At 40.5% G+C, this 20,828-nt stretch overlaps 1 protein-coding gene across 1 annotated transcript; it reads left to right on the top strand.

Annotated features, from left to right (window-relative positions):
• Positions 1-1,340: 1,340 nt before the first annotated feature.
• On the top strand, positions 1,341-20,828 carry loxl1 (lysyl oxidase-like 1). Its single transcript, XM_071488149.1, has 7 exons — positions 1,341-2,914; positions 8,236-8,344; positions 9,435-9,572; positions 16,029-16,185; positions 16,539-16,634; positions 17,018-17,133; positions 18,843-20,828. The coding sequence occupies exons 1-7, from the start codon at positions 1,795-1,797 to the stop codon at positions 18,847-18,849; spliced, it is 1,743 nt and encodes a 580-aa protein (XP_071344250.1). The 5' UTR covers positions 1,341-1,794; the 3' UTR covers positions 18,850-20,828.

Below are 20,828 nucleotides of genomic sequence, written 5' to 3' on the forward strand. Positions count from 1 at the left end.
TGTAACTTTTTAATAGGCTGCTCACTAGCAAATAGAAAAAAAAACCAAACGTTAGAATCTTTAGCCATGAACGTGTCATTGAGTCATTGTATAGCAGTATGAAGAAACAGCTCATGTCTGAAAAGCGGGTAGGAGAGAGTGGTGATATCATATCCATATTGATGCACTCCACTGCAATCTCATGGTCAATCGTTTCCCCTGAAATGATCCTTTTGACGCCTCACTTTGCAGTTCATTTGCCCACTTGTGGAGGAAGACACATATTGAAATGAAGTTGTTTTTCAGGATTCTGAGAAAAACTGAATATTGACTGCTGCAGCCCAGTAGGACTGTTGTCCTTTCTTTGGGCTGTGGCACATTGTGGCTGTTGCCTGCGCGAGTCATTCCAAGGAAAATACCTCGCAAACTGCTGACTTTGATAACAGGGTGAAACCTAATTCTGTCTTCATGCACTCTATCAAAACGAACAGTAACCAAGCTGTTTCAAATCCCACCTGAACTGTGTTTACTAATGACTTGTCTCTTAGAACATTTGTGTAAATGAGGGTCTCAGAGTGCAACAGTGCTTTGATAGTATTTACAGACAACAACACACACAGTGTTGTCTTGCTGGGGAGCTCGGCATGTATGCATGTCTTTTGTGCATTCAGTGTAGTACAAGCAGCAAGGGGAATGAGGGGTGGAGAGAGGTGGTGATGTGTGTTTGTGCATGTGTTTTTGGTGGGAGGAGGGCTTTGAACGCTTACCTAATGGACCTCAGTTTGATATTTTTTAGGGTGGGGTGTACAGAACACATTTCCCAACATATCCACCACATAAACATAGAATTGTGTGAAGAGGTGAGGTTATTTCATGCCTGTTACCAGGCAGTATATTCAGATTATTTGCTCATTGTTTGTGAAAACTCATGACTACCTCATCGGTGATTTATGTTATATTTTACAGAAGGATACAGTTAAAAAGAAACTGCTGTGTATTGTGTAGATTGGATCGGTGGCTCTCTGTGACAGGATGCCCCTGTTAAGAATTAGGTAATTTCCCATCTGCACATGATTATTGTAAATTTTAAAGGTTTAAAGGCAAAGTAACAACATAGCAAGCTTTTGAAACACCTGTGGAAAAATCTGGATCACCCTGTCCCTTTCTGTGCTTGTACAACATGAGAAAAGAATTCAAGCCATTGAAAGTCAGATGTGTTGTACAGTATGTCTGAATGCCTTTGCAGATGGTAATGTTGACTCTGGAGCCCTGGCTGCTGCAGGCCAGGAAACATCACTAGCACTAGGGCCATGTGGGACCTCTGTTTAAAAAAAAAAAAAAAAAAAAAAGTTTGAGATTTTTTTCACAGCCCATTGTAAGCAATCAGGCAAATAGAAGCTTGCAGTTGTGCAGTGCACAGGCACTTCTTCCCAGAAGGCAGAGAGCAATGCTCAGTCTACTGACAGACGAGCCAGCATACCGACAAGAAGTTAGGAAATATTTTCATAGCACCAACAGACGGTAACACCACCAGTGGGTCTTCTGAAGACCACTTTCACTCTCCTGCGTGTGATTGCTCCTGAATGCACATTCAGCCTTGTCTAGTGCCGGTAGTGAAGACCTGCAGATGCACTCAACCACAGGCTTATTTCTCAACCCTGCATCTGTCTCAACACTCACACCAGCGCTGTACCCGCGGGAAGAGGATACACATGTTTTATTGACAGAGCTACAGGTGGTTTGAGTTTGAGCCTCTGGTGGACTGGGAGGGTTTTTTTTTACTGTGTGCCGAGCTGTGGTGTCTTTGGAACCAGTATGTTGCATATTGTTGTGGCATGTTTGGTATTCATCCTGCTGGGCTTGGGGCAGGCTCAGTTTGCCACACAGACTCAGGGGCAGAGTCGGGGCCAGGGGCAGGACAGCGCTGCCACTCCATGGAGGCAGGTGATTCAGTGGGAGAACAATGGTCGGGTGTTTAGCCTGATGAACAGTGGAGCCGAATATGTCCCTGCTGGGGCAGGAGCCCAGGACAGAGGTCCCAGGGTGGTTGTGGCAGATTCTCGTCCACGCTCTTCAAGCAGACCTCAGGGAGGCAATGTCCGCCGACAGGCTCCATCAAGAGGATCCTCTGAGACTGTCCGCGGGCAGGCAAGGCATCCTTTTGGCTTTGGGCAAGTGCCTGATAATTGGAGACAAACCACAGGCAGCACAGGTGGTGGCCAGTTCCAGGGATCCTCTAGCACTCGCTTCAGGCAATCCACAGGCACTTCATCTTCTTCATCATCTTTCTCTTCATCCTCTTATAATGTACCATCCTACCCACAGTACCCACTTCCTCAACAGCCTCCTTTCCAACCAGTACCTTATGACCCTAGTTTTGTGGAGGGGCCAGTCAGGAGCTATGAGCCTCCCTTTCAGCCTGCTGTTGGTGGAGGATATGGCGGTGGGGCGTACGGTGCTGGCCGGGCTTATACTGGAGGAGGATATGGAGGTGGTCTGGCCCCAGTGCTCCCAGGCTCTCCCTCTGACTTTACTGATGATGGCTTCCGCTACTACCAGTCTTACAGCTATGGGCCTAATCCCGCGGCGCCCGCAGTCCCCGCTGTGCCTGCGGTGCCTGCACGTGCTGCCCAGCCACCGTTTACAGATGGTCTGGACCATAGATACACCCACAGTCTCTACAACGAGGACACTGCTCCTGCTCTCCCTGCCGTCCCTGCCCCTGATGCCAACCAGGCCACACCCATGATAGTGGACAGGACAGGACCAGCTGGTCAAACACCAATCAGGAGCCCTCAGTATGAACAGTTTCCTCCATTTGGAAGACCCCAGCCTCCTTTCCTGCAGCCCATTCCTCCAGGCAGAAATTCCCCAAACTCTGCCCCGGAGAACCCCAGTATGAACGTTGGGAGTGTGTACCGACCAGAACAGAGAGGTACAGTAAACTGTCTGTTTGAGTGTTTGTGAACTAACACAATGTGTCCTTTATTTCCCCTTTTGTTTTGTTAGGCTGTGACACATGAGAAGAGTGACAATAGCCACAGATTAAATAAAAAAATATTTCACATGTCCAGAGGAAAAATGGAGTGAGTTTGCTTGTAGGCATTCATCCAAGGCATTTCTGTCTTTGAGGCAGAAAATGAAAAGCTCACCATGTGATCTCTGTTATTGCTGGACATTTGAGTTTGAAATATGCAAAACCTAGGGGTGTAGAGAGCTCACCACCACCCCTCAATTACACAATCATGTTTCTCCAATATTCTTCTTTCATGTTTGTCAGATATCTGAAGTCATCAGAATAAAACAGCTGCTTAAAATTCAGCCACTTTCCCAGTTTACAAACAAAGTAAAGCGGACACAAGGCTCATCTTTTCCCACTTGTATGGTTATTGAAACCAGGTGTTGAGTAAATGCTGCCAGTGTACAGAGAGCACACACAAGAACTACTGTGTTTTTTGGGGGTTTTTTTTTGTGAGGGGAGTTCTGTGTTGTGAGAAAGGAGACTGGTTCTTGAGTCGTGTGGAGTTTGGTAATGGTGCTGGTGACCTCATAGGGGGCAAGGGGGGCTGGTGACATGGCGGTGGTGGTGGTTTGAGGACAGCAGAGGGGAAACAAGGCGGGTGGGGGGATACAGTTCTTCACCACTCCTTGAGGGGGAGGGAGAGCATGGAAAGTCCCAGTAACACATGGGGTCCATTGCTTCAGCTACAGGAAATCAAAAAAATAGGAAGGAATGTCAAAACATGTACATCTACAGTACCCTAACTTAAAAAATAGGTTCTTATAGCGGACGGTTTCTTTGAATCTATTAGCACTTTGTCACATTTTTTAAATAACACTGTCATTGTGCTAAGGAAGAACAAGTTTCTCTTAAACATATTGTCTATGGTGAGAAAAAAATGACTTTGCTAAATGCAAACAGCAAAAGAAGTTTTTTCTGTGTCCTGACTGCCAGAGGCTGTGTCTGGTCTGAGCTGAGAGGAGATGAGGACCTCCAACAAAATTCTCAGACACTTAATAATGCAGATTTACCTTCTGTTTTACTCAGTAATCTACCTCACTGTGCAGCAGGCTCTCTAGTGTACTATCAGTCATTAGACACTCTAGAACTGGGAGCCATTTCTGCAGCACAAAAAGCCAACATATGTGCAGAGGCCTTAGTGCTCTCAGTAATCATTGTGATTAAGATTCAGCCATTGGGAAAAGCTGACATTTTTATTGCATTGCTTCATCGCAGGGCATTAAGCTGTTTTGTTGCATTGCAATAACTACTGTGATCCACAAGTTTAAAACTGACTTAAAGGAGAAATTGTATACCACTATTCTTAAATGCAAAGTAGTGTGGTATCAGAGAAGATACACCGACATGTCAAAAAAACATGTTAGTCCCCAGTTTGGTAATGAAATAATTCAGATGAAGTCAGTCTATCTAATGTGTGGCCGACTAAGGGCAGTGCAAGCTAAGTACAGATAGGATGAGGGTATAAAGTTAGCAGTTGTCAACAGACAACCTGTCAACAGAATCTCATTGTTTGAATGGGGCTTAACACTCATAGCAGAGTGTGGCAGGAAGAAAGCTAGAACTGTTACACATCGTACTGTATGTACTGTGTGTTCGAAGTGTTAATCATATAGATACTTTCACCACATTTGCAAAATTGAAGCAGTCTATCAAGTTTGTCATTTTCTTCTCTCCCACGCTGGCTTTGACATCAGTTGACATCAAGGTGATAATGACCTCAAGTCATGTGCACTTGACATGAGGTGCAAACAGACAAATGTAATCTCTGCCTGGATTATTTTCAGAGGCAAAGTTTTTAGGAGTGAATGAAGTGCTACATTTATCTACCACACCGCAGGTCGCAGTGGTTGGGATCGATGGTGGGTGTGAAAGATCATGTTTTTTAATGAAATGTTGATTATCACATTGTTAGTCGAGTCACTGCAGACTTTTTATGTATTGAACACAAACCATGTAATGATGCAACAGTCACTTCAACTGTAAGACTGGACATGTTGGCAGAAAACAAATGAAAACCCTTCATTTTTACCAATTTGTCAAATATGTTGATTGACAACATTTCCTTACTCTGTAACACAAAGCAGAATCTGGTTGGCATGATGTTTCTTTCAAAACACATTACATGTTGCAGATTAGTTGAGCACAAAACACCAGTTCTAATGCTTAGACTGAAGACGTGGAAGGTGTGCCCCTGAATCTCAGTCATGCTCTATTTTCTTTTTTCTTTTTCTTTTTTTTTTTCATAAGAATCCCTATTTCGTACTACTAGGCAAACTAATGAAGTGTAGAGTCTGATTTGCAAACAAGTTCAGGGGCACTTTACTCTGTGTTAGCTGTGTTAGCCTAGTTGCTGCCTGGTCAGTGTGGAATCAGAGAGGAATCAGACTTGGACTGTGCAGCCTTGGTGATGAAGTTTGAGTGCATTCTAGTTTTGAAAGCTGCAGTGTTGCAGTGGTTTTGTGAATAATGAATTGCCTTTAATGAAGTGTCATGCCAAAGATTGGTTTAAAAAGTCTGCATATTGTCCCAAATGTGCCCTTTGCAGCACATTGTCATTTCATCTCACTCTTCCTTACTCTCATAAACCCCTGACAAAGCCACCAGCAGTGATCGGTTTGAATAATTAAACTGTAATTGGTAGATTAATTCATCAAGGCAGCTGCAAGGCAGCACCGCAGTTATTTCACTCATTAGTTTTACCATGATATCTTCAAATTAAGAGAGAAAGTTTTGGTACCTCACCAGTGCTGAAATGAATCTGTAAGATTTCAACTGACCACCAAGTGTAAATTGGTTAATAATCATGAAAATAGATAAGATGCAATAGCATTTGTTCAAGAGAAAGTAGAGAGTATGTACTGCTTGACAAAGGAGGCTTTGAAAGTGGAGTCTTCCATATTCATGCTGTTGTGATTTTTGATTTTTCGTTGTAAAATGACCTCAATGAACTCCAAGAATTCCAATCTGTCAGTTCTCTGCAGCTAAACAGCCTATAGCTTAAAGCAGGAGTATCTAGAGAGGGAGCCCTTGTGTCTTTTATTATGCTATATTAGATGGTATAAAAAGCCTGCCAAGATCCAGTTTCTTTTCTCCGTGCCCCACTTAGAGTGTAATGTGTGGCTTTGTCACATGCTGTCGAGAGCTGATCAGCTTTGGCTTCTCAATACATTTTATCCCCCTAAAAGAGACCCAATTTCACATTTCAAAAGATTAGAGGGCAGAGAACAAAGCCTTCCTAGGGTGAGGAGAAAAAAACAGAGTTGAGAGTGCTGTTGGAAAACCTCTGTGTTTCACACTGCTCTTACAGTGTTTACATGGTCTGCCCCATGACGCTTCCCCCTGTCCTATATGTCTGCCTCAGAGAGAGCTGTCAGATGGGATGTTTACACAGTGCCCACAAATGCAGTGCCCTTATTTAAACTTGAAGCTGGAGAGGGGAGACTCAGCTGGTTGTTAAATGTGGGCAAATATAAAAGAGGAAACTTCCTATCTGGTTTCCATAAACAGACCATGACTAAAGCCCCTCATGCTAGACCAAAATCAAGATAACATTATTTAATCATCTGTCCTCTTTTCCCTGGTTACAACATACTACAACAAAAATTAACGATTATACATCATTTTGATTTTATTAATGCTTCCAGGCTTAGAGGTCAGGTGGTTTGACTTTGAGTTGTTTGAACAATCTCACATTAACACGTGTCTGGCTTTGTGAGCTCAACAGAGAGGGGTGATAAGCTTGCTATGTCAGAGACCCTTGCTGGCATGGCCTTCATTGGGAACAGGACAGAAAGACATTCACTCTGACAAGTCAGGCCTGCTTTTCTTTTTTACTTGTTCCCTGGGTTTTCTGACAGATTTGGGCAGTGGCCCACTTTAAAAACAGGAGTGGTGTGAGATCACTGTTATTTTACCCTGGTGTGCATGTTCTCTGTCTTTTTGTCCCTGTCTGGCTCTCTTGCTGTATCTCTGTGCACCTTTGCCTTTCTACATCTCTTCTTCTCTGTCACTTGTTTGCAGAACCCAAGGTATGAAAAACACAGGCTGCATTGCAGCAAGCACTATCCTGTGATACTGTAACTCAGATATTTCCAAATTTAGCCTTATCGCCAACAGATAGGACTAGTCATGCTATGTTTACTATGTTTGCTATGTTAATGGCTAAGCTGAACTTGGACATGAATATTAAGATTAGTGCCATGAAAGATTGCATCACAGTAGCCAAGAAAGCAAACAAGTATTGGTATATTTTTTTTCCCAAGTAATAAGATATATTTGATTTAAAAATAAATGTATTCAGCACTGAAAATGGATGCACTGTATATGTGGTTTTATGTTACATTTGGATTTCCCAAATGGAACAAGGGTTACGTTTGGAAAATTTCAAATGAAAGTCTTGTTCTGTCTCTCCCCAACTCACCCCTGTCTGAGAGGCATGTGAGCAAAAGCATCTCATTAGAAAACCATGATAATAATCTGGAATGCACAGTAATTAGTGGCCAATGGATGTCTCTAGAGTGACCCAATCTTGAACTGCTGGCCCTGTCATTGCCCATCGTATCCTCCATCAGCACCACCATATGAGACTGTCCTCCTGTGAAAAATGAGCCCTTAGGTCATTTGTGACCCATAGTTACGTTTTGTTGTTAGGCGACATCTAGTGGCTGTAGTAATTATGACATGAACAAAAAAGAAAAGTGCAGTTATGTAATATATAGACTGACAAAGTCCACATCAGGAGAAGGTTGGGGTGGATGGATGGGTCAACAAAACACAGGACACAGGAGAGCAGAGTTTGAATCCCATGTGAAAGTAGCAGTTTATGTTGTTTCTATTATCCTTGACCGTATAACAAAGTTAACCATGTTGTTATTATTGTAACCATGGCAACAAAGATCATCTAATGTTAAGGAGGTACTCATTTGCAAATCATGATATTTCCTGAAAACCTAACCAAGTAGTTTTAGTGTATAAACCTAACCAAGCGCTGACCATTATTATAGTAACCATTGTGAAAAAAGTAGGTATGCCGCTGTCAGTATAGTGAAATTCAGTGATCAAAAGGCAATGTGTCATGAAATGATCAATCATTGACATCTAGATTATTTTGGTTATCAATTAAATCATAATGACAGTGCTATTGATGAATTTGAAGAAACTACTATTTTGACAAAGTCAAAGTTCTGACTATATGCAATGACAGTTGAGAGTGAGTAGTCTGTCTATCATTTCAGGTTTGCCTGACCTGGTTCCTGATCCCAATTATGTCCAGGCTTCCACATACATCCAGAGAGCCCACATGTATTCTCTCCGCTGCGCTGCAGAGGAAAAATGTCTGTCAAGGTAAACCCAATTCTTGATGTCCTTTACTGGTTTGCATTTATTTATTTATGTCTTTTCTTTTTCAGTGGGTTCATTCTAATGTGGCAGTATCATAAATTTCTTGGCCCTATGGGTTCTGTTTTCATGTTAATGACAATGTTCTCATTTCAGTGGTTTCTGCCACATCTTAAGGGCAGCTTCGTGGCTGAGGGTTTAGTTCAGTCCAAAGATATTAAAGTTAGGTAAATTGGAAACAACAATTCTATTTCCTGTTTTAGTGTAGCCTCCTAATAGACTGGTTGTATGTCCAGGTTATACCCTGTGTCTCCTCAAAAAAAAGTAAATTCTTTTATGATTATAATTTTTCATAAGCTGCTTCACCTTTGGGTAGCATTAACCAGTGAGTGAACCATCCATGATTCTAACGTTGCCATCTGAATGATACTCATCCTGCTCAATAATTTCTGAAAGAAATAATGAAAAAAGTTGACCAACGGCAGAACACAAGTGAACTAAATCCCGGTCACCTTCAGGGACACAGGCTACTGCTAGTTTCATTTCTCTATGTTGGAGGAAAGCATCCCTTGAGCCGCAGACCTGGGCCCTTTTGACTGTCAGTGCACTAAGGACACTATTGAAATGATGGAAGTGTGCTGTCCCCATGGCTGCTCTATTTGCCCTCTTCCCATCACAAGCACAACCATCCCTCAAAGCCCTTTCATATCCTGTCTGAGTTTGCAGCAATCACCGACAGATGGGCTGTTGTAATTTGCCATACACTCCAGTGTCAACAACAGCCACAAGACGAATGGCTTAGATCTTCAGTGGTACTGTGAACTCGAGGTTGTGCCTCGTTTTCCACACAAAAAAGTGTACCGTACAACACGGTGTTCCCTCTCCCCATGTTGAAACTGTGTATTTGGAGAGATGGTTGTAATCTGTAGAATGAATTATTTAGTAGCTGTTCTCCTGCCTCCAAGCCTTTATAGTCCTGGTCTTTTTTCTTTCCTCGTCTTAGTTATGAGAAACAGACATGCCGACATTCTTTTTGAAGCCACTTGAGCTGTTTCCCTCACCGCTTTTTGTGTTGTTGTATGTGTCCACCATTCAGCTCTGCCTATAGCCCTGAGACCACCGACTATGATGTACGGGTCCTGCTGCGATTCCCACAGAGGGTGAAGAACAAGGGCACTGCCGACTTCATGCCTAACAGGCCACGTCATACCTGGGAGTGGCATAGCTGTCATCAGTAAGTGCTTAATACAAAACAGATTTTACTCAATCAGCTTGTCATGCTTTAGTCATAACAGAATCGGCTGCTGTGGTAACCAGGGAGCTAGTTAGCAAATTAGAGTGTATTTATAATGTCTGTAACTTATACAAACCTGGTTTATGCAAGCATTGTACAATACGTTAATAGCTCAGCAACCAATTATTAACAGAGTTATCAGATTATGTTGGTTTTTACATGTGGTGATCATCTCTAGTTCATACCTAAATGACTTTGTACAATACAGGAGCAGCAGCACCCTCTCATCTCTTAAAAGTTGGATGTAACCCAGCCTAATAACCCCGGCTGCCCTCATTACATCTAGGTTGACACCAGAAAAAGAAAAAGCTCAAGTAGTAAATGAGTTTGGACATAGCCCTGGTTTATAAAAAATAGGGTTCAGTTATTTCTCTGGTGATGGTCCACCCCATGGACATTATAACCTTGGTACTAACATTTGAATGACCCCCCTCCAATGAAAATCAAGTTTTTAACCTTGTTAACATATTCATATGTTGTTTTTGTTTTTTAAATATATAATACAAGACATATCATGGATGAAATAAACAGTTAATGCCATGACTATGTATTTCCATCTTTGAACTGCAGTAAAACAATGACAATCTCATAAAAATGGATTCAAATGTCATATAACCTAAGAAATAAATCCTGTCAACTTGCGGGGATGGAGGGCTGGCAAAATAAACTTGAAACCATGTCAGTACAGAGATCCAGAGTTTGCATTAGTACAACTGCTAAATACGTCTACTAGTCGCTGATTTTGGTGAACAACACACTCCTCGTCTGTGTCTGAGTCTGTCTGGGGCTCAAACACGTAGCTGAGTCTCTCCAATGTTTCCCCTAACAGAGACCATCTTATTACACACTGCTCTGTCACTGGACACTGACATCTGGTCAGTACAGAGAGCAAGAGTTTGCACTGGCACAGTCACGAACACTGTGTCAGCCACTGCCAATTACAAGCTAACAAACAATTAACTACGCTTACTGTTCTGATACATCTTCTAGTTGCCGATTTTGGTACTCAGCAAACTCCTAAAGTCTGGGTCTGACTGAGGCTCAAACACGTGGCTGAGTCTCTCAGATGTTTCCTCCACTATCACCGATCAACCTAGCGCAAGCGGTGGTGGTGGGTGGGGCACAAGGAATGATCCAGAATTTATCAATGAGGAAGTAAGCGTAGATTTGCTTCCAGCCCAATTTTTTTCACTTCTTATGTGGAAAAACCCTGTTAAACAAAAATATTAATCATAGCAGAGTAATTTTACATAGTTAAAACACGTCTGGAGAGGAACTTAAAATGTCTGGGTTCATGGTGGGTTTTCAGGTAGTGAGAGTTATCTGTTGAAGTAGGACACTGTGTGGTAGTTGGTCCATACCAGCACACCCTTGCTGCTCAGCAACAGAGCTCTGTACCTTCCAAGTGTTGGAAGGTACAGAGCTCTGAGTTTATATCCAGAAAGTTGATGTGGCACATGTCAATGTCATTTGACTGAAGGTCAATGGAGATTGGGTGTCATAAAGTCATAAGCCCCATATTGTGCCCTATATGGTAACAGTGCAGGAAAAGACAAGGCTTGCCCTGGTTGTCCGATAAAGTACACACACAGTATATTTAATTGTTCTCCTCTAAAGAGGAGAGAGGGGATGGGGGGTGGGAGTTCATTTGAGAGCCAACCCAGCGTGAAATAGAGCAACAGGACAATACACCCTAAATTCACATCACATGAAAAATGATGGTATTTAGTTCTGTGGGTTTGATCAATTCAGAAAGCAGTTTTCTCATTACGTCTTCCTCAGTGGACAGATTCATTGGCAGTAGTGGCTTAGACTGAATATCTCTGAGGTACAGCTGATGAGGTGATTCTGAGGGTATCGTCATTGTTTTATGTCATTATATTCCATGTAGACTGTCTCTAATCTCAATGTCAGCAAGTCCACCCATGACGCTAGTGCCAGGCTCTGCTCTACTATCCTCATCTTAGAGGAATGTTGACTGGCCGTTAGGAGATTGGCAGTGTTGTTGCTGTCTGACATCAGTTTGCATTTACACAGTGGTTCCCAGGGGGCAGAAAGCCAAGGCAATCATTCCACTGGTTGTGTGATCAGAATGACAAATCAATCCATTTTTCCTGTCAATCTGTGACACCAGATCACACAGCTGCTAAAGTATGATGGCATGGATATGGGTTACTGGGACGCAGTGTTTGGTCACAAAGAAATCTCTTTAGGGGAAGAAAATCTCTAGCCCAGATTCTCACAATAAACTTCCCTGCCCTACATTTTTGTCAAATAAGCTGTGTAGTTGACAGTTTTGCTTTTCATTACATTCACTCCTATCTTCCTCGCTTGAGTATTAGAAGAAAGAAAGGGAACAGCATTCTCTTGAGTATCGCAGGCTGTGAAAATGTTGGAATTTGTGTATTTTTTTTACCCAAGTGAGTACGCAGAATTCCATGTAGAACTTACTTTTTATGCCAATCAGCGTGGGAAGCATGGGAAGTCATTAAAAGTGTTTGATTTGTTTGGTATAACTTTTATTTTTGTTATCACAAAAGTTAATAAAATATTTTGCGGCTTACACTCACTTTATTTATCTCAGTCAGCTTTAGTAAAGCTATGTGACCTTTGTGGTCAAAGATCATGGCTGCTACTTGTGCAGGTGCTTTGACATATGCCTTCATATCCTGGTTGCACTTCATGGAAGGCAAATGTCAGGCCACCGCTGGATAGTTCTCAAAGAACCTGCTGTAGTCGTCTGTGTTTTACAACCCAAACTGTGATCTAAGAAACCTTCAAAGTCTTGTTTGTTGCAACAGAAGTGGAAAATGAGTCATGACTACGAAGACAACCTGGAATGCTTTGTACATTACGATCACAAACTATTCTTGTTAAATCCTTTATGTGTCCTTCCAACACTACATTCTCTATAGTTGACATAGTCAGTGAGGGGATCCAGGAATCCAAGGAGGCTGGGGACTTTTCCAGGCACCTCGTAGTCCAGCTCCTCCCACTCTCAATCTTTTCCTCTGCTTCCCTCTACTTTCTTTTTCTGTTTCACACACACACACACACACACATACAGTATACTGTAGATAATCATCTCAAGATTGCCCCTGAAATGAATACCAGGTTCGGGAACACAAAAGCTGTGCTTCAAAATTCCAGGCCCTCCATTTCCCGCCCTGATTCATACACATATGTGAATCTATACACTCACATAAATATATGCATTGCACAAATTGCATGCGTACCCATGTGTCCCACACAAAATAAACCTATAAACAGACATGCACACATACATTTGTATGTCAGCAGACACAGGAGAGAAATTTCTGCCCATTGTTGCAATAAAGATAGTGTTGAGCCCCAGATAACAGCAGACAGGTTTCTACCTGAGAGCAACTCCTAATTGGTCTCCTCTCCTATGGAAAGAATGAGTCCTTGAATGGTCACTTGCTCCATCAGTGGAAAGTACCCACTTTTCCTTCCAAGTCATCCTTCAATCTTTAATGACTGTTCCAGTAAAAGCTGTTGCTATGTTGAAACATGGGCCATGAAGTAAGGCGAAAGGGCAATATTTATATAGTCTGAGTTTGTCTGACTGTAAGAGATCCAGTGCTTACCTCACCTGCTACAACAACTAAAGTCAACACCACTTAAGTATCCTGTATGGAGCAATTTAAGAGTCAGTGAATAATGGAAATTAATACTTTCACTAACTGCTAGAAGGCATTTTTAAAACCTGTGATGTGATGATCATTTCAGATGAGTGTCGCCTTAAAGAACATTGTCACATTGTTGCAGTTATTTAGTAACGTGAAAGAAAAACCTCCTTATTGCAAATAACAGCCATATTTTTTTCCAAAAAGGGAAGGTAACAGCCTCTATATGATATGTGAAAATAGGTAATTAACTAAACTAACATGTACACTCTTCCAGTACTTCATAATTAGCAGCTCTTATTCATGGTTATTGTAATAAAAAGAAAATATGGCATAACAATGTGTTCATGTATCTCTAATGAGGAAATTTGGTAGCTGGTGACCAGCCTTGTTCATACCACTGAGATGTATGTGCCAGATAATTAGATACAGTAAGTTGTTACATAGTAGTTATATAATTTTATGCGCTTTAAATACTGATATTAAGAATTTTGTCAGTATGACTTGAACAACTATCATAAAAGATTCACGATACATACAATGCAATACAACAGCATAATGGAATACAATAACACAACACCAAAAAAAAAACTCTCTGAAGTGCCCACTGACTTAGATAAACACCTCTGAGCTTCATAAAGGAGAATTTATTGTTAAGCTGGTGCATTAGATTGCAAAAGATTTGGCTATGAGTACATTTTCAAATATGTGTGCACAGAAAATCCTACATACTGTAGAAACCTTGCTATCTGAAATATACAGACCAGATTCTTTCTCTTAACATACTGCATTTGTTGTGCCTGTGACAAATGATGTTATGACCAGAGACCTGACAGCCATACTTCATATTCAGCAGAGCTGCACAGTCTCCTCTATAGTCATTTGATTCCATGAGATTTGTGCCTGTATTCACTGAATTTGAAGTGTATCGCTTACTGAAAGTATCAGTACCATTGAAAAACATTGTCTGTTCATGTTATTAGGTGTCTTCTGCCATCTGTTGACTTTAATATTTTCTGACCACACAGCACAAACTACTGCTGGCTGTGTTCATATGATATAGTATATCTGCTATCTTCAGTATACCTCACAACATTCCCTATAGTAATGATTTCATGCTGGCAAACAAGGCTGTACAGGCATGTACACACAACTTTACAGAAGCACAAATCACTTTGAAAAACAGCTTTGAATTTTTATTTGCAGTATTTTCGCATTTATTAGATGCATCCTTTTTATTCAATAAATGTAAAATTAGAACAATTAAGCCACTACATAGCAACATTCAATCATGTAGATGAGGGAAAACAAAAAAAATGGAAATGTGATGGGAGGGCATTTTTTATAATAATTTTATGTGAGTTTCAATAATTCAGTGTTTGCGGTGGTGCATAAATCCATCAAAATAATGAGCAAAAGTAGAGCTTTTCCCATCATCCTGGAATTATGTTGTCACCATACCCAGTGCAAATATAAACTTGTTAGCATGTACCACAATTATGTTCAGAGCAGGCTTGTAAAGAGTGAACAGCATCCCAGGTCACTTTGACATGAGATAGAGGTCCAAGCCATGACGCGGTAAATATTGCAGATGATGTCAAATGGACCAGCTCATTGACAGACTCACTCACTGAGAGTCACTTGGTTCATATTCCGGTTCAGCTGAGATGATCAGTGGTCATGTGCATCCAGGCTTTCCTAAGCTGCTAAAGCTGTGCAAACACACAAAAACACACTGAAACCAGCCCACAAATACACTCTTACAATGATACACACACAAATATGCGCATGCCCACTTAAACATAACCACAAGCACACACACACACACACAAACACATAAATGCCTACACACTAACACACACACAAACACCTCTGATCTTGCCGAGTGATACAAGCTAATTAACAAGATTCATACATCATTAGGGTGTTAATGCTGTGCTTCAGCAATACTTTATTGTTTCCATTAATTAGAATCCATTGTCCTTTCATATTTAATGATGTGTTCAGTCAAGGTGCAACATCACTTACAAAAACGTTAACAGATGAGGTCAACAGGTTGAATTTACAGTAATAGAATGCACTGTTTCCCTGAAAAATTACATTTAAACCTAAATAAGCTAAATTTAAAGTCCCTCTCTATACATGATTTAGACTGTGTAACTGTATTATGTGGTTTTCCCGCATAAAAACTGGGACTGGAGAACATCTACGCTTACCTCCTCAGGTGGATCAGGCCTTGTGCCCTGCCCACTACCACTGGTTGCGCTAGGTTGACAGGTGAAAGAGCAGTGTATATCAAGATTGTTAGCATTGGAGGAAACATCAGAGAGACTCCACCACACTCCGCCACATGTTTGAGCGTCAGTCAGACCCAGACTCAGAAGAGGAGTCTGTTGTGCACCAAAATCAGGAACTAGAAGATGTGTCAGAACTGTAAGCGTAGTTATTTGTTTATGTTGTTTGTTAGCTTGTAACTGGCAGTGGCTGACACAGTGCTAATGCTAACTCTGGCTCTCTGCACTGACAAGGTTTCAGGTTTATTTTGGCCACTCCCCATCCCTGCAAGTTGACGGGATTGGTTCCTTAGTTAAATGACGTATGAATCCCTGGCTGTCTGAATCCGTATTAATGAGACTGTCATTGGTTCACTGCTTGGGCACAAAACATGACATAACAGATTAATACTTGCTTGAACTCTTTGATTGTTTTATTTTTGACTACATGCACAGTCTTTTGCTTCTTCGGACAGGCACTACCACAGTATGGATGAGTTCAGCCATTATGATTTGCTGGAGCTCAGCAGTGGCCGTAAAGTGGCAGAGGGTCACAAGGCCAGCTTCTGTCTGGAGGACACCACCTGTGACTTTGGTCACCTAAAGCGCTATGCCTGCACCGCTCACACTCAGGTAATACAGCAAGCGGAAACATGAGTGGAGACTGTGACTATAGATAAGTTGGCGATTACCCACAATACTTTTGGCACACTTTACACTACACGCTTTATCAACCATCACGCCTATATCTATCCACGGTATTTATGCTATTATAGACTAATGTAGCTGCAATAACATCATAACACTTTGGTGCAACAACCTACAACAGTAGGTTGTTGCTACCGCTGGATTTTATGCATTGGGCTGCTCATATTTGTTGCAATTTATTATATATACCTTTTGACCACTAACTTAAAATTCTCACAGTTTTTGACTCAGATCAATATTGTCAACCCCCCCCCCCCCCCCTCCCCTCCTTACTTCAGGGTCTGAGCCCAGGCTGCTACGATACATACAATGCTGATATTGACTGCCAGTGGATCGATATCACAGACATCCAACCTGGAAACTACATACTAAAGGTAAGAGTCAAGCGAGGACCTGATGTCCATGGACATGGGAAGTTTGTGGAGAGCACAGGGTCAAATCTAGGGTCTAGGCTAACAAAATAAATTGATCTAGATTATAAAGTTTGGAAGTTTTTAGGTTACTAGTTATCCAGAGTTTTTTTTTTTAAGTTGAAGCACTTCACGGTTCTGTGGCACTGGTTTCCCATCCATCATAGTGTCTGTTTTTCATTCATATTTTATTTGGTCGATATGGCTGCAAGCGGTACAGTTCACACAAAAAACATAGGATAGTGTTCAGTGTTATTTATCCCAAATGCATAATTTATTTTAAGCAAGGTTGTTGGGATGTAGTGATTTTAGTGAATTGCAATTTTCCTTCTGTCCTTTGTCTCCAGCTCCAGGTTAATCCCAAATTCTTGGTGCTGGAATCAGACTTTACCAACAACGTGGTCAGGTGTAACATTCACTATACAGGACGGTTTGTTAGAACAACCAACTGCAAAATAGCACAGTAAGTAAGACAAAATATAGTTTTTTATCATATGGTTGATAATTGATTTTACTCTTCATTTGTAATATTCTCACAATTTGCAGCCTTTTTGTGAAATTAATCCCTGGGCCTTTTTGAGAAATCTATTGTAGAATGGGCACTGAAAAGCAAACTGTAAATAAGGGTTTGTGTCATTTTCCCACCTATGAGTTACAGTGAACCACATGAAAAGGTGGCAGCTAAATGCAGTTTTATGAAGAGCCTCAGTGTTTTGAATTACTTTGTAGACTTAATAGGTTCCTGGCTGAGATGTTTGATGATTTAATGAATTATGTTCTCCTGTTAGAATTAATTGCCTCTGAAACTTTCATATTTTCTCAAAGGTAGATGTAGGGCTGTTTCTATAGTGCACTTAGGAAGTGTATCGTTGCACTCAGAATTACTATTATATCCTCTTAAAATGACCTGGGTCAAGAACTCTAGCTGCGCTCTCTTAGTTTCACTGGTGCTGTGATACATGCACTTAAAAATATGTTTGCCAAAGAGTTCCAGGGAGCTGGATATAATGGTTAGATACTGACGGCAATAAAATAATTGCATGCTGAGCAGATGCTAAGAACCCTTCTACCATTTTTTTAAGCCTGATATTTTAATAGTTTCTTTAAAGAAAACTGAACTGAACTTATACTATGTACACACAAATGTGGTTTGTTTCGATTTTAAACAAAATAGCACATTAAAGTACATCTTGTTTGTAACAATTAGCTTTGATTTTGATGTACTGTGTATACTACTGCGGATAATGAAACATAGATGTTATTGACATAATTTTCAGTTTCTGTTAAAATGATAGCAAACAAATGAAAAACTGATTTGATTACAGGTCTCAATACACCAGAAATAACTAGTAACTAGACATGTCATTCAATTTCACCATGTAGCAAAGCCTGCATCAAGGTGTACTGAAAAGCTGGTGACTTTTTTTTTAATGCTTTCTGAAATGTCACAGGCTAGAAATGAGAAAACTTCTGTCCAGAATCAATGACCCATTGTTTGAAAATGACTACATATTAGTAAATTAGTAAATCTGCCATGTTATCACTATAACCTGCAAATGTGCTGTACCTGTACGAGAACACAAAACTACAGTAACGAAGAGGTGTGGGACTTAGAGTACACTGAATTACAGTCATTATACCAAGAAGCATTTATAATCTTAGGTCAAATTTCTCAAATTCACAGGAACAAAAAAACATCTTAATTAGAAACCCCTTTATTGTGTGACTGGCTATTTTGAATCGTGAAATGAACACTTACAGCAACAGTTGGAAGCAACAGATGAGAGTCGGGTACACATTTATTTTTGTGATAATGATCTAGTCATTCATTTCAGCCAAGGCTCTTGGTGATAATTCACAATTTTCCAAATTTTTTTGAGATTTTCTACAGTTTTGTCATTACAGTGTCAACATCAAGCCTCTATAAAATGGTACTGAAAATGTGAACAGAAAAGATGTTAAAACCTAAATGTCATTTTAAGCTAAATCTGTGCTGTATTGTAGTTCAGGGGATCCAGATGGTTAATATTAGCAACCATTTTTGTTTCAGCATAGTCAAATTGTTCATTACTGTATGAACAGTATCTCTTCTTGCATCCGAATCCTTCAATGACTCTGGAACTTTACACTTCTTCTAACAAATGTGTTATTTGTTGTCTGTTTATTTTACAGGTCTTGATCAGGCACTGGAGGGCTGCCATACTAGAGTGAAATGTGAATGGAATCCATTTGTTGTTGGTTCATTGTTGATGTTGTTTGTCTCTACTATTCTGTTTTGGTATCCTGGACCCATGGCAAACAAGGGCTCCATTGGCACTGATAAGAATGTGGGGGTTGAAAGTAGACACACACATAACGCTGCATAATGCATATTGCACGTTTATATCCCAATAATGAACCAACAGTTCAGATCCCTGCAATCTATGTAATAATATTGTCCAAACAACTATATTTCTATAAATAGGTGTTTACTGTATCTGCACACAAATATCTATGCACACCCCCCGCAGAGTGTCTCGGTTTGAATTATAAATAAAGTATGAAATGGTGCCGGTGCTGAAAAGAGTGGCTCCAGACAAGTCAGGGTTCAGCAGAAATCTAACAAATAAAATTAGGGGACAAAGTCTTCCTAAGTACATTTATCCATGCAGTGTGGGACAGAGAAAGAGATGTCCAGTGATTCAGAAGAACTATAATGTGTTAGTTTTTGTTTTTCCTCTCCTCTGCCTCAGTGGGTCAGGCTGGGATACTGTGATTCTCTGGGCACATCCTGTCTAATGTTGTGTTAACAGCAAGAGGAAGAAAGCAGGTCCTATTTTCATTTGTCAGCTCCATCAAATTGTAAGTCATCACAAAGACTGACCATCAGCAGTGGGTGTTGTACTTCTCCAAATCCTTGGATATACACAGTTTGTCCCCATTCATCCTATCTTATTTCAGTAAAACGGAAACAGGAAACTCAACTGGCAGAAAAGGGTGCTTCCCAGAAGAAAACAAGACTCACAATATGTAAGCCGTGTGTTTACTGTCTTGGAGTTTTTTCTTCAACTACCAACACTGGTCAGATGGCACATAGGTCATCTATACCTTTTGAAGAATGTATATACAAATATTCCACTGATGCATGACTTTAATGATGGAGAATATTTTGTTGTTACTGTGCTTTGTTTATCAATTTTGACCTGTTACTGTAATTTGTGAAATCTGATGAATTTATATATTTTCTTGATAATCTGAATAATTCAAATAGTATGTGTTATTGAAAAGAAAACGCTACTGCTACAGACTTAGTATTATAATGCAGAGTGCCAGAAAGCCATCTCTACCTACCTCTCCAACTGAGTGAGCTGTTGTTTCCTGTTAAGTGTTTGGTTTCCATTGGAAACCCCTGCAATGTCTGACTGTGGCCTACTAACACTCTGTTGCAGCACACAACAGAAACCCTCAAATCTACTGCATTTGTGAAAGAACACGTCATTTGGGATGACTAACACTAATGACTTAATATTCCAAAAGATTTGAACACATAATCCGTAAGATTTCAGTCCTGGTGGAATTGACGACACCTGTGGTTCTAAAATTCTGGGGCAGAAATCAGTCTTTGAACTTTTGTAGAAATACAACATGAGAGCAAGTGATGTATCTGTCTACAGAGCAGCCAAACAAACTTATGTTCAAGTCAATAATAGGCCCACTTCCATCATGTCATGAGCAACCATAATTTCATGCTGCACGTGGCAGCGTGAAATGACAGTTTGACAGCCTTTTTTTTTTTTTTTAATGATTAAATTTGGTTAAGTTTGTTTTCATTCTGCAATTTCAAATTATTTTTGAAACAGGCATTCTGATTCTGTTTTAAATGTAGAATAAGCCCGGTCTTTCATATCCAATTTACAGTAATACCCATAAGTCTTTCATTTGTACTGTAAATAGTCAGTTCTTTAATTTGATCTAAAAGGTCTTTCACTCTGGTAGCTCATGTTTATACTGTACACTCACTGAGAAAGATGCATGAACATGTGATTCTGACACTCAGTGGAACAACAGCACAAGAGTAGGTGACAGTTATACAGCATCTTAGACATGTGATGAAATTTGTATTTCTCTAACAGTGAACACCTGTCAAAATGTCATATACAATAAATACATTTACACATC

This window comes from Trachinotus anak, unplaced genomic scaffold (genome assembly GCF_046630095.1).
Source record: "Trachinotus anak isolate AG129_WGS33_773 ecotype Australia unplaced genomic scaffold, CSIRO_AGI_Tana_v1 ptg000011l, whole genome shotgun sequence".
Lineage (NCBI taxonomy): Eukaryota > Metazoa > Chordata > Actinopteri > Carangiformes > Carangidae > Trachinotus > Trachinotus anak.